This window comes from Podarcis muralis, chromosome 2 (assembly GCF_964188315.1).
Source record: "Podarcis muralis chromosome 2, rPodMur119.hap1.1, whole genome shotgun sequence".
NCBI lineage: Eukaryota > Metazoa > Chordata > Lepidosauria > Squamata > Lacertidae > Podarcis > Podarcis muralis.
In genome coordinates this window covers 35,146,337-35,171,217 of record NC_135656.1, presented here as the reverse complement: position 1 = coordinate 35,171,217, position 24,881 = coordinate 35,146,337, and the positions used below count along the sequence as shown (strand labels likewise).

General features: G+C 43.4%; 1 protein-coding gene across 1 annotated transcript; it reads right to left on the bottom strand.

Moving 5' to 3' along the window:
• Positions 1–161: 161 nt before the first annotated feature.
• On the bottom strand, positions 162–24,881 carry LOC114590625 (uncharacterized). Its single transcript, XM_028716917.2, has 16 exons — positions 24,723–24,881; positions 20,547–20,654; positions 19,083–19,155; positions 17,898–18,054; positions 17,186–17,231; positions 14,149–14,207; positions 13,877–13,912; positions 12,645–12,697; positions 10,148–10,280; positions 8,119–8,315; positions 6,789–6,834; positions 6,621–6,686; positions 2,622–2,681; positions 2,224–2,306; positions 832–926; positions 162–463 (listed from the first exon to the last, which is right to left on the bottom strand). The coding sequence occupies exons 1-16, from the start codon at positions 24,757–24,759 to the stop codon at positions 429–431; spliced, it is 1,284 nt and encodes a 427-aa protein (XP_028572750.2). The 5' UTR covers positions 24,760–24,881; the 3' UTR covers positions 162–428.

The window sequence follows — 24,881 nt, the reverse complement described above, 5'->3', positions numbered from 1 at the left end:
TTCTTCTTTCTGATTTCTTTAAACAATGTAAGCACAAAACTAGTAAAGCTACACACTGAAAAACTGAACTGTCATAGTAAGTTATGCTTGACTCATTACATTGAATCTGTCTCATTTTTAAATGTAGAAACTTTGGTTAATACAAATAGTATGCAAATCCATGGCTTCAGCTTGATTTTATTCCAAATTCTGCAAATGTCCGTATAAACATGAAAAGAAAACACTTGTAAAAACTCAGTCTTCTGTTGTAGGAGGTAGCCAAAATACTATTTCCAGTGTAGAGTTTTAATCCTTTCATAGTGCCGCCTTAATCCAAGCGCAAGCCTGGCAGCGTATCACTGACTGAAACTAGGCCCTTTTGCATGCCAGTTCAGCTCCAAAAGTAGGTCATTGGCAGAAACCCAGAAGCAGAGCATCATGCATCTCAATCAGACAAACCATTCTGTGTGTTTAAATCCAGCAGCTAAAGAAACAAATGGTCATTAATCTTAAAATAATATTCCTGAAGTTGGCAGTACTTTCTGCTCTAGCCATGGTTTCGAAAGAACAGAATTTGTCTCCTGACCACTAGCATGCTAGATATTAGGTGATTGGGATACTGGCCTGGAAATCCTCATAGATCAAACAGAAGACTTCCTACTTTATTTCATACTAAGCCCAAGTCCTTGAACATAATTAGAAATGCAGATATACAATTACTGCGAAGCCTAATCTTATTAGCTTTCTAAGTCTTGGAATTACTAGCTTGCAAGTACACTAAGTATGCTTCATTAACGGCCTATAGAGGCCTTGCTACTTTTTAGTTGTACACCAAAGAACAAATATTCTTACCAATTCTTTTTATTATTTCCTCACTTTCATCTTCAGTGTTTGATTCAAATACAAGACAGTCGAAGGTGCTTTGTTCCGAAGACTCAGGTGAAACCCTATACAGTATAATGTATTTAAAATTATTCTTCCTTGCATTGCCAAATCAATCAGAACAGGTTACACTAAAATACACATTCAGGGCTTACGCGGATTTTGCAGATGTATTATTAAACAAGAGATTGACACAATAGTGGATTAATTCCACTTCATTAGTGATGCTTCCTGGATGTTACATTATTGTGCAACGAACTTTAAAAGCCCTGAAATATTTGTGAGGTGAAGTCACAGGATTTCAGAAAGAAGCTGTGGCCTGTGCACAGCATTGAAGACAGGATCATATATAGCCAGCTTGATACCCAACATCAGTACAAATGAATGCACAATAAAAGAACATCTGGAAGACCCTTAAAACACAGCAGTCAGTAGGGTAAAATAACAAAGTGACAGAACACACAAAAGGTTGGGCAAAGAAATGCAGCTGACTCCGAAAGCATGTAAGAATCTGGGCTAATCAGATTGGCAAAGGGAGGGAATCCCATAATGAGGTACTGATGGCAACACTATGGGCAATAAATTTGATATGCATGTGGCAGAATGAATCTTTGTTCATTCTGCCCCATATAACACTAATCCTTTAAGCACACTGGCAAGCTGAGGTACTGCTAACATCGCTTCTGACCTTTACAGGACCTGGGGCCTAGCTCTTCATCCAAACTTGGGGGCATAATTCATTGTGAAAGTGCTGCTGTTGTGATGCACCTGAGGTCAGGTTCCAGTAGCAAACCTGGTGTTTTCTTCAGTTTTACAAAAGCATCAAAATTATGTTAATACATTGATGCATAAGCAAAGCCTGATCTACCAGTGGAAGATCAATGCTCTATATATACTTCAACCTTTTCAGAGATGGCACAAACCTTTACCCCAAACAATGCGTGGGGGGCATATTTGTAGTACTACTGTTGGGACGCGCCTAAGATTAGGTAGTGACTGGGTAGCATGTCTGAACGCACCAGCTGAAAGGTCAGTGATGGCTAAACTAGGCCAGGGTGAATTTCCCCCCAGACAACCCAAGGGGCCTTGGGGTATTCCAAATAGGATGGATGATTTTATCAAAATGAGAGGTAGACATACAATAGCGTATGTGCTCAAAAGCATGATTTACATAGGCTCAGAGTGTATAGTAAGGGATTTCAGCAGAATTGTTGGCAGGGAAAACTGAACTTTGAAAAGGACAACTCAAACTTCAGCCTGCTCTAAATGCATTGCTGCCACATGCAATTACGCAGCCAGGGATAATAGAATCCTGGTGTAGTGTATCTCTAGGTATGTGGGTGGTTGTTATTTTTAACTCACACACTGCAGAAGGCGAAGAGATTGTTGCTGTCCAGACGCCGTCCCACACAGGAAATGTCTGTATAAGAGTAACGAAACAGAACCTGGCAACAACATTGAGTGATCTGATAAGGCAGTGGCCTAGAACTGATTATTTACAATTTTATGCTCTTTGTTTTCTAAATGTGTGTGCATGGACCATGATCCACACAATCAAATAGAGATTTTGTTGTAGATTTAAACAAATAGCTCCTCTACGTGCAACCTATCTTCCAGTAAATCACACACATTACAGGCAAGTTCTACCAACAGAAAGCAGCTAAATTCAGTGGCTTGCATTCTATGAATAATTTTGACATTTTATAAAATATTTAAATATAGTCAGGACAAGCACCAACAGTAAAGAAAAGTACTCTAACCTTTGAAGCAGCTTTCTCTTGAACAACGACTTCTGTTTCTTTGACATCAAATAAAACCTCCTGTGAAAATATATTCAAAATGTTCGAAACAATAATGGGTAAGTAAAATGCACTGTTAACTGTCAAAACGCCTGCCTCAGAAGATTAACAGATAAGGCTTGAGCATTTTGCTGCGATTTCAAGTCTTTTCCTCATTTTTGCTTCCTTCAACTTTGGAGTGATTTGGGGTAGAAATAATCACAGTGATAGCCTCAAGCTGATCACTTAACAGACTGCATAATTTTCACAAAATTGCCAATGTAAACATTTTGATGTACGTCAGCCAAAAATAGTTGGTGTAAATTGACGCTCTCATATTTGCCCTATTGTAGTTTATAGCATTGACTTCAGTAGCTGTATATGGATTTTTTTTTTTTAAACCCCACAAAATAGTTCTACCAATCTATACATTTGATGTATTAATGTACAGTATTCAAAAAAGAGTAATTTAAGCTCAGTCTCACCTACACCCACAGGGTTATTGTGAGGATAAAGTTTGGGGGTAGGGGAGAAAGCAGAACAGTGTACACAAGCCTTGAGCTTATTGGAGGAAAGAATAATTTAAACCCACTGCTTTAAATTATGTTCCTGATATGAGGCACTCACCTGGGTTGAATAAAGATGCACATGTGAGTAAGTTGCTACATTATGAGCTACCCAGAAAACAAACCAGTAGCAGCCTTGAGTGCCTTCACTGGAACAGCAATTGACTTTCTCTAGCACTGGGGAAACACTAGTTGCATGCTATGCCAGCTCATTCTGGCAATAGGGTGAAAGGGTCAGCAGAACAAATGGCCTTATTTACAAAGCTGCATTTCCACCTCATATTTAAGAGGAAAACACTTGGGCGTTCTGAGCTGCATAGGCCTCTGATAGAAGAAAAGGGCCATGCACCTGATTAATCTCCCTTTGATCCATTCATGTTTTGTAAGCGTTTCCTGGGATGGTGCGATGGCGCATCCGATGGTGGTGGCATCTTGCAGGTACAACGGGCCGGATTCAGCTAAGTTAGTGTGCTAGCATAAGTCCCACTAACAATGGGGCCTTCCCCCCTCTTCTCTCCCCATGGGATGTGGTTCCATAGGGCAAGCCGAAACACCGATAGAACAATTGGAACAGCACAGCATTGAATTCCTCTTGAGTAGCAGCTGCTCTTGCATTGCTGCAGTGGCTTGTAATAAGGTCTCAGCGTTGTGGTCGTTTCAAAACACCTCCATCACTTGTTTGCTGGTGGGATCAGGCGTTGTTTTTAGAAAAGCTCAGTCTCAGAAACCCACAGTAGGTGAGTTGTTGTTGGCCAGGCAGACAGACTGGATGAGCGTAGAACCAAATTGTACAGAGCGAAGAGGCTGTGGCCCTGTATGTTTTCACTAAGATGGTGACACAACTTCAAACCTTTATGTCCATATTTAAATGGCAAGGACTTGTGCACAAGTAGTAAATTGCAAACATCAGCTTCAAGCAGTTTTAAGAGTAACTGTAAGCTAGGGTTATTGTCTGATTAAGCCCCTCCCTCTCTTTTCTTTTTTGACAGCTTCATCTTCCCACATATGCAGGAGAGAAAGAAATCTATCCTGTGTGTGTTTAATGGACTATAACCTTGAATTTTTATTTGCCTGCATTTCTATAGCACCCCAATATAAAGCACTGTGCTCTGTCACTGAAATACAATCAAGGTGAAAAAGCATACAGTGGTACCTCGGGTTACATACACTTCAGGTTACAGACTCCGCTAACCCAGAAATATTACCTCGTGCTTCAGGATGAGAACACAAATCGTGCTCCGGCGGCGCGGCAGCAGCAGGAGGCCCCATTAGCTAAAGTGGTGCTTCAGGTTAAGAAGAGTTTCAGGTTAAGAACGGACCTCCGGAATGAATTAAGTACTTAACCCGAGGTACCACTGTACAGGCAAAAATGCAATGGTCTTGGGAGAGTAGGAGAAACGAGAAGATCTATACCATTCTTCTTTAAAAAATGGTAGAAAGGGAGGGGGGAAGGATCTCTTTAGCAGGTAGTGCATTAGAACTCAGGTCTCTCTCTCCTCACAAATTGCATGCCAACCTGACAGGAAAAAAGGAGGAGGTTGTTTAAGGAGCCAGGCTGTAAAGTATGTTGAGGAATGTGTGCTTTCTCTCCAAAACCTGACCTGTTGGTAGACTTATAAAGGTCTGCAACTAGAGATACGGCCACCACTTGAGTCTCTCTGTCGATTTTGTATGCTAGCTTCCTGGCTGGAATATAATCAGTTTATATACGTTTAGTGACTTGCTGCAGTGTTGTTTGAAGTGGCGACTTCTGGCTGCTGCAATTAAGTGACTGGTTAAGAAAAGTTCACTCAGGTCTCATATCCAATCTGGGACACCAGTTCTATACTCATCAAGACCAGGACTAGGTCTGGTGGTAGGGTAGAGGAAGAGGGCACACATTAGACACATTTTGGTGGTGGGGCGCATTAACCCCCCCCGCCCAAGAATTTAAAGAATTTACATATCACACAAAGGTACCTCAGGAATTTTTAAAATCTGAGATAGTCAACTCTCTTTCCTCACGCACATGATTTAAGGGAGGGTTCTCAGAGCTATTTCTAAAGAAATGTGCAACCGAGCGCAGAAGGCATTACGGAAACTGTTAACATGCAGAACTGAATGCCCAAAGAAGTAAAGCCTTGTAGTAAATTAGCTGGTGCAGGCAGGGGCTGATGGGAGTGTGTAGTCTGCAGGGCAGCAAGTTGGGGGGAAAACCATAATGAATTGTTTGTGGTGAATGTGCCAAGCTAGGTTGCTCCGCTCCTCCTCACTCTTGCATTCCCTGAACCAGCCTTGCTCCTCCTGAACCATTGTTTGTAGTTTGTTTCGCTCCAACAAACCACAATCTGTAAGCCAAGGCCAAACTCTGGCAACGGGTCAAGGTTTGTGGAATGTTTGATGGAAACAAATCATGACCTCTGGGTTCAGATGCCGAACAGTAAGACAGGGATCATAGTTTGTTTTCATCAAGCATATCTCATAAGATAATGGCAGCTTTCATATGAAATTGTAATTCCTAGACTTGTAGAAGGGGGTATATATTTAGAGTATTCTTTCTCCAAAAGATCTACCAGAATTGTCAAAAGTTTCACTATTTAATAGCTCCTCAGATTCACCAAGTTTTTTGTGAATGGTACTTGTCAAAAACAATTATCTGCTTGCTGCTATTTTGTTTCTTTCCCTTTCACAACGATGACTACTGCTTAGTTGTCGCAAGGCATTTGATCAAAGGAGGAAGAAAAGAAATACTCCTTCAGTTCCAAGTAGATTCTTTATTTTTTTCCTCACAGGCTATAGGAGTACAAAAGTTCGGCCTGTCTCTCATCTTGTGTTCTTGACTGGAGAAGCTCAATTTTTTTTGCGTACATCCCAAATTGGAGGGCTTTTGGTGCTAGGCAAAAGCGTCCTTTCCTTTGAGAGACCTGGTTAAAATTTGGTTAGTTTGCTGGACTAGGGCTAGAGAGATCCAGGTTCAAATCTCACCTCAGTCACGAACTTCAGTGGGTGAATTTGGGCCAGACACCATCTCTTAGTCTTAACGTATCACAAAGGGTTATTGAGAAGATAAAGTTTAGCGGGTGGAGAAGAGAACAGAACATTGTACACTGCCTTGGGCTTACTTGAGGAAAGATAGGGGAAGAATGAATAAAAAAAAGGAAGGTTTGACTCTCCCACCTATCAATAATTTTGCCCTCATAACCTATAATCTGATTTAGCAATTCCTCACAAAGAAAGAATGGGCAAAGAGTTATTGTGGTCAAACTCCAGTCTGCTTAAATTAAAAAACAAACAAAACTTGAGAGAAAAACCAAACATATGCAAACGCAGAAATATACAAGAATGCATCTAACAACTGTATGCCCTACTCGTGTGCCAGTCTCCACATTCTGGAAAAATGTCTCCACATTTTGGACTGTTAAAGCAGGAAACGTACCTGTCGTGGCAAACGTTTCTCTAAAACCATAGGTATGCCTTGGTCTAACACCTCTTTGCTTCCATACTGAAAATAAGAATCGGAAAGGTGTAACAAAAATAAAAGACATAAACCAACAACAAGGAAAGCTAAACAATCCTCCCTTCTCTGTCCAAGACCCAGTCTCACCTTTCCTACATTGACGTGGCCTAAGTACCGCAGGTTGTACAGCAGCCTGAGGAGAAAATGGCCAAAATAATTAGTCCACGGTGTCTATAAGTAGCTCATTCCTTTAGATCAGGGGGAGGGGATGGCAGTTCAAGCGAAACAGGCCGATACCAGAACAAAATGTACATGGTGTGCAACAATTGTGACTGGCGTGTGCATGCTTATGTGGCTGCTTTTCTCCACAATAATCAAGCGGTGATTGCACACACAAAAATGGATCTCCTTCTTCTGGGTATATAATGAGAAAAGTGCCCATTTAAACATGCACGCACTAGTCACAATTGAGATATATATTGTTTAACCATACCAGAGTGTAAAAACGTAATATGTTAGTTGGCCCCGCTGGCTCTCCACGATAACTACTGGCTCTGAGCAAGAGGTCTGTGCCACAAGAACAGGCTCTAAATATGTGCACAACTGAAGTGGAATTCCTAAGTTGGCTTGACCTTAGAAACTGCTTTACCTCACTCCCCACTCACCTCAACTTTCACTGAAATCTTGTTTTGAATAAACATTCACAAACTTTTTATTGATAATAATCAGCTAAATAGTTTGAGGATCTATACAACTTTGGAACATGCAGAAAACAGCATTCTTAGAGAAACCAAAGACTGGAACTGAGGGAAGTCGTGGGGGTGGGGTGGGGGGTTGAGTGGGAGGGGGAGGGAGGAAAAATGGGGAAAACAAGGATGAAATGTTTTTGGATAATATATCTTGTTATAATTTTGAATTTTAAAAATTAAAAAAAAACTTTCACTGAAATCTTATGTGCCTTCCCCTTTCAGTCCTCCTCATTCAACAGGGTGTGGGGAGCTATTCTCTCTTTGGTAATATGCAGGGGTTGTTTTTTTTAGCCCAAACACACTGGAACTCCATTCCGGTACCTCTCAGGTGGGCGCCATTGCCGTTATAAGAGAACAAGGGAGGTGTTCATGGTGAGTTCCGGCACCTATTTTTCCAGAAAAATAGCACTGGTAATATGGACCCTCCAAATCTTCCTCCCAGTTTGGCGCGGGATTTTACTTTCATGCCCCTAGGTGGCTCAAAAGCACCCCCCGTCATAAACATAACACTGTTTTGCTACTGTTCTATGTCTCTCTCACGAACCACGTGGTGATCAGCCTAGAGCTGTGTGGCAGGTGGAAAACAGCCCAAGGACCGTAACGTTCCCACCTCAATTACAGGCTACATTCAGAATGAATCCATGCTGGCTACCTTTATTGTTACCGATTGCCGAAAGCTGGAGCCTGCAACCATTTTGCTGCCGCTCTGCTCCCCTGGCAGCCCCTACCTGCCCCCCTGCAAGCACCGGTCCTCTTTCTTTTCCTTGTGCGTGTGCTCATGCTGGAGCTGGAAGCTGGGGATTTTCTCCTGGAGGATTTTCAGGTAGGGGAGAAGCGGCTTGTACATCCCTCCATCGTGCCACTTCCAGCGGATCAGGCGGAAGCTCAGAGGCTTGCCCTTGTACTTCTGTAGCACTGTCCCAGCCTGAAGAGAAACAGAAAGGTTGAGAGCATGGGCATGAATTTCTAGCACTGCTCACCTGGCACTAATCCCAGTTACAGAGGTTACAAGCTTTTTTCTGTGCTGTTCCCACAATACAGTGGTACCTTGGTTCTCAAACGCCTTGGTACTCAAACAATTTGGAACCCAATGTGTTTGGGTTGCGAACCTTTTTCAGAAGCTGAACGTGCTCCATTTTGAGTGTTACACTTCTGATTTTAGTGTTACACTTCTGATTTTAGTGTTACGCTTCTGATTTGAGTGCCACACTTCCGTTTTGAGTGTTACGCTGAGGTCTGTCTGTTTTTGCTATTTATTCTGCGTTTTTGTTTTTGAGGGTCTTTTTTTTGTGACTGTGTGGAACCCAGTTCAGCTACTGATTGATTGATTGATTGATTGATTGACTGCAGTACATTGTTTATCACTTTCATTTTATGGATCAATGGTCTTGTTAGATAGTAAAATTCATGTTAAATTGCTGTTTTAGGGGTTGTTTTTAAATGTCTGGAACGGATTAATCCATTTTGCCTTACTGTCTATGGGAAAGTGCTCCTTGGTTTTGGAATTTTTTGGTTTTGGAACAAACTTCTGGAATGGATTAAGTTTGAGGACCAAGGTACCACTGTACATAAAGGAGCACATCTTCATATTTTTCTCCCATAAGGAGGAACGGGTCCAATAGAGGGACTGGTACATTCAGTCTGAGAAAGACACAATTCAGAGGCAGTATGACGGCCACCTTGAAATATCTGGAGGAGCGTCACATAGATGAAGGAGCAAAGTTCTTTTCTGGTGATCTAGAAAGGCTCAAACCAGTGCCTTTAAATTACAAGAAAAAGGATTCAGGCACTAAGTTCCAGAAAGAACTTCCTGACAACATGAGCAGTTTGTCGCTAGAAGAGATTGCCTTGGCAAAGTGGAAGTTGTAACTCTGTGAGTGGTACATTACAGTGAATAGAATTCTTTAAGGGAAGGAGTGTGTTTCAAATGTGCTTTAAATATATGGCATCCACACAGCCTGACTAGACCTGTATGGGATTGCACAGTCATTAATTTCCATCTGTCAGGCAACTCAGATCTGAAACTTACATGGAAAGCATGAACAAAGCTCCTGGGATAAGATGCCCCAGCCCCCCACCCTGACAGAAATACATGTAAGCAAACAGCTTGATTTGTTCAACTTTGCTATACTCAGAGGAAGCACAGTAAAAAATTTCTCTTGATCCAAAACAACCCCGCTGAAATATTTAGGTGTTTGTTTGTTTTTGTTTTAAAAAAACCTAATTAATTGTATTACTAGCTCTATCACAACTGTCTGAATACTGAGGTTCAAGCAAGACTGGGCAATTTGTTTATAATATTAAGCTGTGGTTTCCCCACTAACTGCAGTAGACAAGGAGTCTATAGCTTGCTGTGGTTTCAAGCAGATTCCTATGCCTCCCCAATAGTTGTCTTGATCCCCACATTTCTCATACCTATAAACATTGTAAAAGAAAACTTTAAAAGTGAGCAAACCACTGGTATCAATTTAAGTTTCTGAAATTCTAAAGTAATTATAATAATTCTATTCATTCCTGCAGTGCAAAGCTCTATACTTTTTAGAAAGAAAGAAAGAGAAAGACATTTTGTTTCCCAGTCTTTCTGTATCCCTCCCACACCCTCAATTCTTCACCATGATCTCCAGGTCAAACACCAGAGCTTTAGCTCTGCACAGTTCCCATAGCAACACCACACAGCCATCTCTTCTGCTCCATTCTCAGGATCTCAGGCAACACAGCAACCTTAGTCCCCCGAGATCAGAGCGTTCCCTTTCACACCTGTCCATTGCATGCGTTCCTCAGTGAAGATCCATTTATCTCATCAATAACATCTCCAACCAGCACCACCTCATCCACTGCTGCCTGGCTTTGGGGGAGCACATTAACGATGAAAATCCGTCCATCCAAATATCTGTGACGAGAAGAGGGAGAGGAAGGGGTGGAGAGAGACAAGGCAAGGGCTCGCATTGAAGAGTTGAGGTACCACATACTTGAGGCAAAAGAAGGAAGATCACAGGGGAGAAAGAAATGGTGAATGTCTTTTAAAAGAGATTTCTTTCTTTCTTTTGCTCAGAATGATGGGAAAATAATAGATTCCACACCAGGGATAGGGAACTGGTGGCCTTCCTCATGTTGTTAGACTTCAACTCCCATCATCCCCTATGGCGATATTTGTTGGGGCTGATGGGAGTTTGAGTCCAACAACATTTGGAGGACCACAGAGTTCCCCATCAACTACTCGTTCATACATTCTTATCTTCTGCATCTATAGGCTGCCTTTCAGGGTTTCTCTTTTCAACGTGGTTTCCACCACCAACCACCACCAACACCACCTTTAATGTTAACCAAACTAGCACAAGCTCCCTGAAAATGAAGGGCTGCAAATGGCATGGTTAAGTACAACCCAAACTGTGCAAAGCACACCTCACACACGCAGCTTGCTTTGTGGATTTCTTGTCCACTCGGCTATACTAGAAGAAACCACCCACATGATCGGTTGCTTATGCAAACGGTGTCTTTGGCAAACATGAAAAATGGGTGTAGCATTTTGTGGGTCAGGCTTCACCAAAGCCCCCTTCATTAGAGGCTCATATGTAGGTGGTAAAAATATGTGCTCAATCATTGGCACTGCGCCTCTTCTACTTCTGCAAAATTCTACTTCTGCAAAATTATTAGGGCAAAAAGATTATTTGGCTCGGATAGCCCACGGCGTTTAAAACCAGCAGTAGGTTGCGCAAAGACAAGGCACAACGGAAATCCTTCGCAAGCCAGAGCGCAGCAGCTAATTTGCACATCTGTTGTGTACCATCAAGGTAATTGCACAGGCTTGATGGATGCCAAAACTGGCAGACACATTACCATTCTTGAGAGACATCCTTTTATGAAATGCTTAAGCCTCATGGGGATGGGAATCTCAAACAAGAATGAACAAAACTTGGAGCTGGCTCCTCAAAAATAATGAATTGCTAGACTGTGTAAGCCTCCCAGCAATTGATTGTACATCACTGTTCTTTCTTTGTATGTTCCTTTTTATGAAGCATTTGTTACTAAATAATAAAAATGATTTGAAAAAATCAAATAATCATTGGAACTCTTCTTAGCTGGTTTCTGTGGCATTTGCACTTATTCCCATCTGATTTTTTCCTTCTGCAATGCTGTTGATTGGGATTCTTGGGGGTTTACAAGCTCCTCTCAGAAGAGCTCTAAAAGGCCATGTACGGCCTGAGGACTACATGTTGCACAGTAGTAGGCTGAACTCCCTTGTCAACACTAGGATTTCTACCTTGCAGAAAGTGCTAATCTTTATTGCTAGGCACAGGCTCAGGTCACGGTTTGTCAAAGCTGCTGCTCTTAAGTTACAAATAACCAAGGGCGAGGGCACTCAGTCATTCTGAACGAGCACAGAATTTGCTACTGGGTACCGAATTCAGCATATTGAAAATGACAGGCTTTGTTTTTAAAATCCAAGTTTATGGTTACATTTTTAGTTTGCCTTCCCTCCAAAGAGCTTCGCAGAGAATACACGGTTCCCTCCCTTCCTCCTCACAATAACCCTGTGAGGTAGTTTAGGTCAGGCATAGGCAAACTCGGCTCTCCAGATGTTTTGGGACTACAACTCCCATCATCCCTGATCACTGGCCCTGTTAGCTAGGGATGATGGGAGTTGTAGTCCCAAAACATCTGGAGGGCCGAGTTTGCCTATGCCTGGTTTAGGCTGAGATATAGTGACTAGCCCAAGTTTGCCCGGCAAACTTTGCAGCTGAATGTGCATTTGCGCTTGACTCTCCAGCGTTTTATAGTCCAACTATCAAACCATGGCGGTTTCCCTTTGTATCCTTTTATGGCTGCAAAGACTAGCACATTTGCAAAGTTAATTAGGATCCAATATGGTTTCAAATAGGATGGGGGACTGTGTGTTAAGATTCCATTGCAGGGGGCTGGACTAGAAGACCCTCTGGGTCGCTTCCAACTCTACAATTCTATGATTAGTCTGGATGAATGTGGGCAGTGGCTGGTGAAATCTCAGAAGTCAGGCAGGGAGATGAATGGAATTTCCAGGCCTGGGAGAGGCCCTGCCCCTTGCCAGCTCCATGCCTTTAGGACAAGCGGAATACACCCCACAAAACTGTATCAGGCTGACATTCGTTTCGGTGACCAACTCTCATTGTTCCCTATGGGCTTTATCTTACAGATCCATACCCAGATATTTATTTAAAACAATGGATTTTGTGCAGAGGAAGAGCAAAACAACGTAAGGATGTGCCAGGTCTCTTACCTGAGTACCATTCCCAGCTCCCTGCAGGGGACAGTTTCGTAGGTCAGGCACACCTAGAAAGCAGTATTTATCAGTGTGGTATCCAGCAAGCTTGAATAAATCCTCCTTCAGAGCCTTGGTGTAGATGAGAAATTTTGCTTCTTATAGGGGCGTTGCCTTTAAAGGAAGGCAATGGAAGGCCCTGAAGCCTCAAGTTCTCCATTTATCCGCAAAAGGCTCATTGGGATGAAACACTGTCGTGATGCTATACTGCGTGAATTCAGGGTTAGAGTCTCCTAGTGCAATCCACTTTTAGATATCACCACATCTTAAATTAAATGATCCCTAACCCGCAGAGCAAATGATCAAAGCCCAGAGATGTTGCTAGAGTCAGACAAGCGGACCAAGCATAGTCTTGCCCTGTCTTTACTGATAACACACAGCAAAATAATAAAAATAAAATCAGCCACAGGCCAGTGTCACAAAGCCAAGGATGGAGAATTTGTGATTCTCCAGATGCAGTTAAGACTCCAACTCCCATCAGTCCCCTATCATTACTGCCAATAAGCAGGAATAATGGGAGTTGAAGTCCACCAATACTTGGAGTGTCACAGAGTCCCCATCGCTTCATGAGGTCAACCTGAGGCTGATTTTGGCAGTGCAGAAGTACTTCAAATACATACCACAGACCCTTCCCCTACCCCAAATACCACAAACGGAAAGATACACACACATTTAAAAACAGCTTAGATTGATACAAACTGGAATCCTTCTTCTGTGGCCCAGCTGAAGCCAGAGCCCTACAGCATTTCAGTATAGCTGAAGTTGTCAAAGTACAATGATTTAAAATTCTATGTGGTGTAGCTGTCAATGGACTCAGGATCAGACTCGGTTCAGAGAGACATAGGGTTCAAGTTTCTCAAATAGGACTTTGGTAAAAGGTTGAATGAAAGACCCATAAAGCACTTTAAAAATTCACAAAGAGCCACAAAGTGATTTAATCAAGCAGAGAGATTCCAGCGGTGTTACCATTTCCCTGCCTCAAACCTCCATGCTTGTGAGACATTAAAATGTAAATAGAAAACAACCACCTCATAAACGTAAAGTTCCAGTCCAGAGTAGAGGCGCCATTTTTGGCCTGTTGCTACAGGTGTAAAACAGATGGTGCCATCCCTATCTTTAAGCAGCAAGATGGGAGAATATCATGAATTGTGCAAAAGGGGGTATTGAGAGAGAGGACTAAAGCTTCTTACCGGAAGTTGCCAGCTTTCATCCAAGAAACTGGAATTCTACAAACAGAAAGAATGGCAAACTATGAGAGGTCAAGCCAGAGGTTAAAAGGAAAGATGGGAAAATACAGCTATTAATCCAGCCTTTGCCAGCCTTGTTCAGACTACACGTCTTGTCAGAACCAGCCAGGATGTGCTCCCTGGAGCTGCTGGGAGTTGTAAATCAAAACATCTGGAGGGTATTAAGCAGTGGAAGCTGCATGAAACTTATGTCCCCAAATCATCAACTACTGTACCTGCAAATCTAGGGAGAAATTCATTTCTGTCACCACCAGCATCAGAGAGAGGAAAGGCTCTGGAAGGAGGAAATAAGAGAATCAAAAATTGCTGCCAGGTTTCTGACCAACTTTATATCTTCATTTATCGGTAGGTCAAGGGACACACTGAGAACACGAACCAAGAAATCTCAAACTTGCAATGGAAGCAAGTCTCCCTAAAATAATATTTGAGCCTTTCAAAAATGTAACCAACACCGAACAAAGGCAAGTTTCTCAGCTGGCGCCACTCACTTGTACCTCACGCAGATTGAATGGGCAAACGTACCAGAAAATAAAATCTTTACAAATAGTAACGGTGGTTCCCACAGATCAGCTGCATCATGCCTTGGTGGGCAGGTATGTGAGGTCACTCAGGTTGCACCAACAGGTTGAGAAGGTGAGATGGGAACTTTGCCCACAGGCTCAATCAAGCTGTATACACAAGAAGGATTCAGCAGCTGCTTACACCGCGTGGCAGTTAGAATTGTGTAGAGATCTGCAATCCCTCCATAGCTACTCTGGGAATCTAAAGCAGCAGATTGGTGGTGACTCTGGATCTAAGCACATAGCTGGAAGCTTCAGGCAGTCACCTTCCTATGAAGCTATACATGTCACACTGCCAGCTTGTAAGTGACATCTGCGCTGCTCTGAACCATATGAATCTCCATAGATTTAAATAATTTTTTTAAAATATGAGTTGAGGCAGCGGCTGTGTGGGACTTGCTTTTCCCCAAGCAATTACCTGCCTCTCCTCAGGGAAGCCTACCTCACACCCAGGAACCACAGCAATAAGGTCTCATCGCCACTTAGCATTCATCTCCTCAAACCAGATTGTGGGGAATTCAGTGTCCAGAATTCAACTGCCTTCCAGGTGAAGTTGTTAAATGAAGCCTGACCCAGTAGCTGATCCCACAACAGTGATAAGGAAAAGTCACTAAAAGCACTATATAAATAGCTTTTGGGATGATATTCTAATAGAAAACAGGTAAGGAAATGCCCTTTTCTGCACTTTAATCTACAACACATTACCCTTCCCCAGAATTACCTTCATGCCTCCTGGTGCCACTGTGATCTGCTTCCCATGTAATGAAGGCAAACACGTGCTTACTACTATTGTGCGCGCACATGGTTAGAGACCCATGGCTAGTCCCAGCTCCCTGGGTGCTTAGAACGTAAGAGCTGTTGGAAATGTGTGTTTGTCACATACACACACAAAGATTTAAACACATAGATTAGAGACCTTGACCTCTTTGGAAGGCTGTAAATAAAATGACCTAATAGAACATGGCAAAGTGTGAAGCGGACTTCTTTGTTGCTGCACATGGACAATTATTGGTGGGAGAGGTGAAACAGAAGGGTGAAGGGGCCGGGAAAAGTCACAGATCAATCCTCAGCAATACTACAGAACACTTACGTTTACTATTTACAACAACATGATTGAGGAAAAAGCTGAGAAGAGGAGTAACGGAAGAAAAATGTGGAAACAAGACAAAAGGGAGTAACATAAAACTCAAAACAGCAGACTCCTGTAACTGATTACCCTTAATGAAGTAACAAATAATGAGCCACAATTTTAATGAGTCCTGAAGAAGATTCAGTTGCTTGCATTTTGAAAGGCTCGTTATGGGGAAACCTGCCGGTGTTACTTAACACACACACACACACACACACACACACACACACACACACTTTTGGTGTAAGAATGTGCAAGCTTATGAACGGCATGAAGGCTTTCATCCTATTTTTTTAGGCCTCCAGACAGCAATGGCACAATCTCGACACGTCTGGCACTTCAGAAACCTATATAATACATTGACTAGCTGGAGGTTAAGGATGATTTTAATAACCCCAGAGCTCAAAACAGATGTTGTTACATACCACACAGATAGTGCCTCCAAGGCAATCATGAAACGGTGCATCTGCCTTGCCAGCAAAGCTTATAAAAGGACCTGACAATCTGTGAGTCCAGAAAGGAGGGTGTCACAATGAGAAAGAGAAAAACCAGCCACTGATGTGGAGGGAGGGCACAGCAGAATTCACTGGCAAGGGAAACGTGGAGCTACCAGAGGCTGCATGCCTTTTCACAGGTAGAGGGCCTCAGCAGCATCCTGGATGCCACGGGTTAACAGGGCACACAAAGAACTCAAGTCTACGGCCTTAACCACCTTATCGCCTAGCATTGTTGTTGGATGAGATTCCACAGTGGGGCTGTGCAGAATATCATATCTACATTGGTCCTGCAACATGCGTGTACTTTATTGAAACAAATATGCCCATTCACAACTTTATAATTAGCAACCCTGGGGATGCTATGGTATTTTTAAGAAGAAGAAAAAAACGAACAACAACATTAATTGCATCCTTTTAATAATAATATTCGGTTATTATGTAGCCAATATGCAACACATCACTGGGCAAACTAGACATGTTGGCAACAGACTTGTGTGTCAGAAAGTTTCCTGATTCCTTATAAAAACTGGAGGGGGCCATTTAAAGTGCTACATTTACTCTGCCCCTTACCTGGGCATCATTTGCCCAATACATTTAAAACAGTATCATACCACTTTAGGCTAAGGGCATTTAGACTTGTTAGGACGCTCTGGTACTAGGTTAGGACACCCCTGTTTAAGATGTATGGTGAAGATGGGCCCTTAACACCAGTGCAGAATAAATTTAGACATCAAGAATGCTGCCATTGAGCTCTGGTACCTTTTCAACTTTGTACAGTGCAGAACCCAGTAATTCAAAAGCAAGACTGTTATAAAGCAAGGCACAATAAATTTCAGTAACATACTGTGCTACAACAGAATGCAAAATGACTCTCAGGGCACTTGTTATAACTTCCAGAGGCAGCCATGTTAATGCATTTTGTAGCCAAGCAACAAGGAGTCTTCTAGCACCTTAAGGCCTAATACATTTAATATAGCACAAGCTTTTGGAGAATAAGAGTCCACTTCATCAGTGTGATGACCTGCTCTCTTGCACAATGCAATGAGTGTACAGAGATGACTCTTACCAGATAAGTCTTCATTGCCTAGGATGGAGGTCATTGGATCATACCACTGAAATAAAAACAACTCTGAATAATTATAATAATTTAAATAAGTTGACCACAAAGGTACGTACACATCAGGAACAGGAAACTATTATTAACCATCATAATATCTAGAAAGGAGCATTAATTTAGGTTTGGGATTTTAGGGTCGTCATCCCCAAGTTTAGGAGATAAGTATTACCACTAGCAGGATCACAGGAAGCTGTCTAACACTAAACCAGGACATTGGTCCACCTCAATCAGTACTATTCACACTGACTAGCAATTGGCTCTCCAAGGGCACAGGAAGGAATATGCCACATCTACCTGTAGGTGGAACTTGAGATGTTCTGTAAGTAAAGCATATGCTTTGCCGCTGAGTTACGGCTCTTCCCCAAATGGGGTCATAGGTTTAACTGCCAAGTTATAATGAACAATTGCAGATTCTTTCTGTTAAAGAACATTAGCCCTAGACTGAGTACATTTAAAAATCAGCACTGGTTTCAAGATTATAAACATGGTGAATACAGGAATATCCCGCAGACCAGGTCTTTAGCAAAGCACACCTACTAACTTATGTGTCCACTCAACAGAGGCCCCAAGAAAAGAGCGTAACAAAGACAGGTATCTGAGTACTCTTATTATTCAAAATAACTTCTCCTTTTAATTGCTCTGAATTACGTCATGTCCCCACCTCAAGCAGCCTGGAAGATCTGATCAACTGCTTAACAGCAACAGCTAGTAACTTCCTATTCAAAGCCAGGCGCAGGAAGTACCGCCCTCGTCCTTGTGCTGTCAGCACCTTCTCACAGGAATTAGTTTTCTCAATCATCATTGACAGGAGGGTCATGCTATAGGAAGAAAAGACTTTGTTATCATGGGGTACAGAAACAAAAACCACGTTCAAGTCACTTCAAATGGAGATATTTCAGGGTGAAAAAGTTATGCGCCCCCTGCCATCCTTTCCTTGATACCCCTCAAAAGTCAGCATGAAGGATTCTGGGAATTGTGACTCCCCTGTGAAGCATGGGTGAGGGACTGGATCCGGCTGGCAGGTCAGATTCCTAATACCCCCCACTCCCACCACAGGCCAACTTGGACAGGTGAGCGGGACCACCCATCTGTCAGTCATCTGGCATCATGGTGATGTCAGTGTGACTGAGAGCTTTTAAAGTTCAAAGACGGTCCCTGTAAAATGGAAGTCTAAAGGAAAATGGCCATTGTGTGAGACACACACACTCTTGAACTTAAAAGAAGCTGATGCCAAAAACCAAACAACCGTACGGGTATTATTACAAAAACTATGAGCAACTCTAATTGTGGGGCGACCTCAGAGTGTAAGAAGAACCCTGCTGGATCAGGGCAAAAGCCCATCTAGCCCAGCATCCCATTTCTCAGAGCGGCCAACCAGATGCCTATCGGACAACCAGACGGCCACAAACAGGATATGAACACCATAGTTACTCATTTACGGACATCAGGTGAAAAAAGAAGAATTGTGAGAGGAGGATAAAAAAAGCAGAAAATTAATAAAAGCCTGTACAGTGGTACCTCAGGTTACATATGCTTCAGGTTACATACGCTTCAGGTTACAGACTCCGCTAACCCAGAAATAGTGCTTCAGGTTAAGAACTTTGCTTCAGGATGAGAACAGAAATCGTGCTCCAGCGGCGCGGCAGCAACGGGAGGCCCCATTAGCTAAAGTGGTGCTTCAGGTTAAGAACAGTTTCAGGTTAAGTACAGACCTCCGGAACAAATTAAGTACTTAACCTGAGGTACCACTGTAGCTGTAATCATGCTTATATACAGAAAGGTAAAGCAGAAAATCAAGTTCCTCTTACTTTTGCAGTATCATAAAGTACTACTACAGGCCACCCACCTGGGATGGGTTACTTGCGGAAGCAGTTCCAGCCAGTGCCAATAGTCCTTTCTCTTGAACCCCAGAACAGGCTCTGAGGAAGACAAGACGACTTTCCTTTAGGAAGAAAAGCAGCACAGCAAAGTGCTGCATCGCACAACCAAAGATTACAGTCACCATTTCCTTAGCACCAGAAGGTGCTCAGTTAGAGCACATTTACACTGGACACATTCCTTGGGGGTTTAGGGCGCTGCCAGGAAGGGTCTGGTTCACTCTGTGCACGCATCAGCAATCTGTGCATGGTGAAAGGCTGGCAAGTGTGAAGTTTTCTACTGCAACACACACCAAACGCCTTTGCACCAGCAGAAACTGCAATTAGATTTTGCAACTTATGTACATTTCTGATATCTGCAACAAGACACGAATCCCTCTCCCACCTCGGTCTCTGTACTGCAGTGGTCGTCTACATTGCCACTGCAAACTCCCTCATGGGACATGGCTGATCAACCCTTCAATCCTCAACAATTTTAAACAGCATTGATGGAAAGAACCCTGGAAACCCTACTTTTGGAAGCTTCTGCTTGGCTCTTGCAATCGGAAGCTGCTTGTCTGCCACGTCGGACGTTCGGCTTCCGAGGCACGTTTGAAAACTGGAACACTTACTTCTGTTGACGTTCGGGAGCCGAAACGTACGGCAATGGAGACGATCGGAAACTGAGGTGTGACCGTACAATAAAAGATTTATGAGATTAGTGGTCTTAAAAGGGCTGGAAATTTTTTAAAAATGTCTTTTCCTGGCTACAAAGGACCCCAGAGTAGCCACCAGGTGAACCTCTCTGGGAACAATATTCGGCTACTGAAGTGTCATCATCACCACCGCCAGCAACAAATCACACTTAGGGCCAGCATCATGGGTGGGCATGGCTAAGCCCTTGCCTAAGGCCCACACCTCAGGAGGGGCTCAGTGACTGGAGCCCCCGGGACCTGCTTCTCCTCTTCAGCACTTACTTGCTTCTCACTCTTGAAAGAAGGTGGTGGTGAGAAGGAGGTGGAGCTGCCACTGCCTGCTTGCTCACTGGGTCTGTTTGCCATGTAAGCAGGTGGTAGCAATGATGAGGCAGAGGAGGCAACAGTAGCTGGCAACAACAGCAGGGAGGGGGTAGATAGATAGGGGAGGGAGTCTTGCCCTGGGGCCCCCACCAGCAAAGATGGCACTGGCTGCACCTTACCTGGCAGTGAGATCAGCTTCACAGGGCTAGGGCCTCTGAAGTCAAAATCCAGGTAGATGCATATAGGAGGAGGTGAACTTTCAGGGATTATTATTACTTATTATTATTAAAAATACTTCTACCCCACCTTTCCTTGTAAGGCTGGTCCTGTCCCACTATTGCCCCCAACTGCAGTGCAACCCGCTCCCTGCAAAGGAAAATCTCCATGCACAGTACTCAAACACTGTCCATCTTTGGTACAGAAAAAGCCACTCACGTTTTATTCCTTTGCGAAGGATCATTTCCAGGACCTCACAAAAGGACTGTAAGTGTGGGGAGGTGTCTGTGTAAGGGCTGCTGCTCCCCTGAAGGTTGAGGATACATACTGCAAGAAGAGAGAGAGGGGGGGGGGGTTCAAATACAGACTGGCAATAGAATGAGTTAAAATCTAATATTTGTATTTTTGCTATACAGTGGTGCCTCACAAGACGAAAAGAATCCGTTCCGCGATTCTCTTCGTCTAGCGGTTTTTTCGTCTTGCGAAGCAACCCCATTAGCGGCTAAGCGGATTAGCGCTATTAGCGGTTTAGCGGCTATTAAAGGCTTAGCGGCTTAGCTGCTAAAAGGCTATTAGCGGCTTAGAAAAAGGGGGGGAAGCGGGGGGGGAATGGCGAGACTCGCAAGACATTTTCGTCTTGCGAAGCAAGCCCATTGGGAAATTCGTCTTGCGAAGCGCATCGCAAACGGAAAACCCTTTCGTCTAGTGGGTTTTCCGTCTTGCGAGGCATTCGTCTTGCGGGGCACCACTGTACTTTTCTTCTCTTAAGCTACCAAAGCCCTAATCGATAAGACTATAGTACAGAGCTTGGGAAGGTAACTTTAAGAAGGGCAATTCCCCAATCCCACCCTCCAAAGAAGAAGAGTTAGCTATCATGCCCTGATGCTACAGAAGTCACCAACTTCCCAGCTCCCCTTTGCCTCTGGGTTGGCAATTGGAGGGGAGGGGCTAGATGGTGTACCCCACACAGCCGGAATTAGTCCAGGGCCACCTGGTTGCTGACTTCTGCGAATCAGAAACCACAAGGCTACTCTTTGCCTGATCAAGGCATGTACAGAATCTCTGAGAACACAACTTTGGGTGCCAAGGCATGGTCCGAGGCACATTATGCAACCACCTTGCTAAAGCTCTCTTTTCCTTTTGCCAGTTCTCAGAACCTTTGGGGAGTGGGGGGTATATTTCAAATAATTTGAAAACTGGGAGGTACTGTTCCTATTTATAGAGAGGTAGCCTTCTTTATCCATCTGCAGCAGCAGAAATAGAAAAAGGTTTTGTGGCACCTTGAAGACTAACAGATTCTAGAGTTTAACACACACTACATCAATACTTTCTTCTCTCTGCCCTGAATCTTCCAGCATTTGATTTCCCTGAATGTCCATGAGTTGTAGTCTTATGAGAAAGAAAAAAACTTTCCTGTATCCACTTTCTCTGTGCCATACATAATTTTGTAAAGTTCCATGGTCTCCTACTTGCCTTTCTCTAAATTTTTAAAAAATCCCAAATGCTGCAACTTTTCTTCACAAGGGAGTTGCTTCCCCCCCCCCCATCATTTTATTTACAGTATCCTTTTCTTAACCTTTTCCAACTCTAAAATATTCTTTTTGAGATGAGGTAACCAGAACTGTGGGACGCGGGTGGCGCTGTGGGTAAAAGCCTCAGCGCCTAGGGCTTACCGATCGCATGGTCGGCGGTTCGAATCCCCGCGGCGGGGTGCGCTCCCGTTGCTCGGTCCCAGCGCCTGCCAACCTAGCAGTTCGAAAGCACCCCCAGGTGCAAGTAGATAAATAGGGACCGCTTACTGGCGGGAAGGTAAACGGCGTTTCCGTGTGCGGCTCTGGCTTGCCAGAGCAGCCATGTCACGCTGGCCACGTGACCCGGAAGTGTCTCCGGACAGCGCTGGCCCCCGGCCTCTTGAGTGAGATGGGCGCACAACCCTAGAGTCTGTCAAGACTGGCCCGTACGGGCAGGGGTACCTTTACCTTTACCTTTAACCAGAACTGTACACAGCATTCCAAATGCAGTTGTACCACATATTTGTGGTATTATATTAGCAGTTTTACTTTCAATTCCTTTCCTGGTGATCTGTGGAATTTGCCCTTTTCAAGTCTGCTGCACACTGGGCTGGTGTCTTCATTGAGCTATGTACTAGTACCCCAAAGTCTCTTGCCTTGGTGCATTACTGCCACTTTAGACCCCATGAGCATATAAGTGAAATTACCGGTAAGCCCCTTTTTTTGCCCCAGAGTGCATCACTTTACACTTGTTTGCACTGAATTGCATTTGCCGTTTTGCCACCCACTCACTCAGTTTGGAGAGGTCCTTACAGCACAGTTAGCCCCAATATGTTCTCCTGATCAATCCCATCTGAAATGAAAGGCAGCTCTCATCCATTTCAGAAAAACCTCCCAGTGCACACAGTGCATATCATGTTTTATTTTATGTCTTCTAGTGCTGTTGGAGCCGAAGGGCTATAAAGAACTATTTTAAACAAATAAATAATTAAATGTGATGGAAGTCCTGAACCAAGAGCCAGCTTAGGCAAATATTGACTGTTCTTTAGACTGCTGTACTCCACCCATTCATTCCACTTGAGGCAAATTTGAGAAAGATGTTCCCTTTCAACAAAGCTTCTCTTTTACTTGTTGGATTATCAGAGCAGTGGATTCAATACTTCACCACCACCACGCATCCCATAATACGATGTTTAGGCCAATTTCCCCCCTCCTTCTACTTATATTCCACCCTACCTCTAAAGAGCTTCGGGTGATATATGTGATTTAGCACCCCCTCCATTTTATCACAACTACCCTGCGCAGAGAATAGCCCAAGGTCATTGCGTGAACTGCACGGGTGACAAAGGATTTGAACCCTGGACTCCAGAATCCCAGTCTAATGCTCTAACCATTACATGACACTGGCCATTCCTCTAAAGTTTATTTTGGAGATATCAGTTTATGCTAAACTAATATTGAGTGGAGAGGTAGACGTGCACCTAGCTGTATATAATGGAGTAAAAAAAAAAAAGCAACAGGCGGCAACATTAGGAATTAGGGTTGCCACCTGTCCTGTATAATACAGGTCCTGTATTTCAATGTAAAATGCTACATCCACAGAGAAAAATAATCTACATTATTTTTGTATCAATGGAAGCTGCAATCATATGCATGCTTACCTGGATCAAGCCCCGCTGAACACTGTGGGAATTACTTTTGAGTATAGGAGTGCACAGGAGTGTGTTCTGTTATAGTTCCTTTTTAGTATTTCCCTCTCCAGAAAAAGTGTTATGTGGAGCTCCAGTGACTGCACACTTCCTCCCCAGTAAGTTGTTCCCATAATAGTATAATTTCATTATCTAGATTCTAGAACAAACATGGCAATAAGGAAGGAAGACAGGTGTCCCTTAGTTACGTGTTTGCCTCTTTTTCTGGAATCAAAAGTGGTCACAACTTCAGATGGGGCTTTAAATAAACTGACCAGATACAAGTACTAAATATTTTTTTCCAAAGCATGGCAGAGTATTCAAAGGTGAGGGAGTGGGGAGATATTTCTTAGTTGCATGCTGAGGACCCTCCTAATATAAAAATGGAACATAAGAAGCTGTCTTATAACATTAGTCCCTCTAGCCCAATATTGTCAACACTGGCTGGCAGCTGCTCACCAAGATTTCAAGCAGAGGTCTTTACCTGCACACCCTGAAGATGCTGGGGATTCAACCTGAGACTATCCTGTATGCAAAACAGATACCCTGTCACTGAGCTACAATTCTCCAACACAAAAAAGGGGATTGCCCCAATCTGCCTTCTGGAACATAACTTGACATCTGTCACAATAGCATCTAAGCAGCATATATATCACTAGGTGATATCACTCTTTGAGGGAGGTTTTTCCCTTAACAATCAAGTGGTGTATAATATTTTTTTAATGAACTAAAGAAGTAAGTAAATAAATAAAACTCTTTGTAAGCATTTGCTCCCAGGACAGTTACCTCATAGCTTCTATTTCCCATTTCTCCGATGCCCCATAAAGTTAAGGTGAGCGCAATAATAAAGCCAGACTTAAATCGACTAAGTTAGGTTAAGATCCACTGTAATCACTTGAGATTCTCAATCAATAATTGAGAATTTAGGATGGGGAGTTTTTATGCTTGAGTACGGATCTCTTCGCTCTGACACTTTTTAAAAAACACATTTGTTCCCCATGGCAACCAGGGACAAAATAAGAATATAACTCTACCTGACTCCCCATCCCTATGGAGAATCGTGTGGCAGTAACTACACACCTGTATATACCCTGACCAAAGATGCGTGTACGGTTCTCGCACTTTTTTCCATTCAGCCAAAACCTGGCACCCCGCCCCCTCCAAAACCGCCCCTCTGTCTCCGCTCGTCCCCTCACCTTTTAGCGTTCCCAGCAGCGGTTCTTTGGCACTCATGCTGCCCTCCTTCTCCCGCCCCAACCTTCAGCAGATGTTAACTTGGAGCAGCTTCTAGGGAACCGCCGCTTGCGTCTCAACCCAGTGGAAACAGACCTCAAGCAGCCCCTTCCGCAAACACA

Excerpts from the sequence above, each read along its gene's own strand:
- LOC114590625 (XM_028716917.2), bottom strand. The coding sequence starts at position 24,759 with ATGAGTGCCAAAGAACCGCTGCTGGGAACGCTAAAAG. Across the intron at positions 10,281-12,644 it reads GAGCTGGGAATGGTACTCAG|ATATTTGGATGGACGGATTT; the intron begins GTAAGAGACCTG and ends TTCTCGTCACAG. Across the intron at positions 464-831 it reads GGAAATAATAAAAAGAATTG|CTGCTGGATTTAAACACACA; the intron begins GTAAGAATATTT and ends TTGTTTCTTTAG.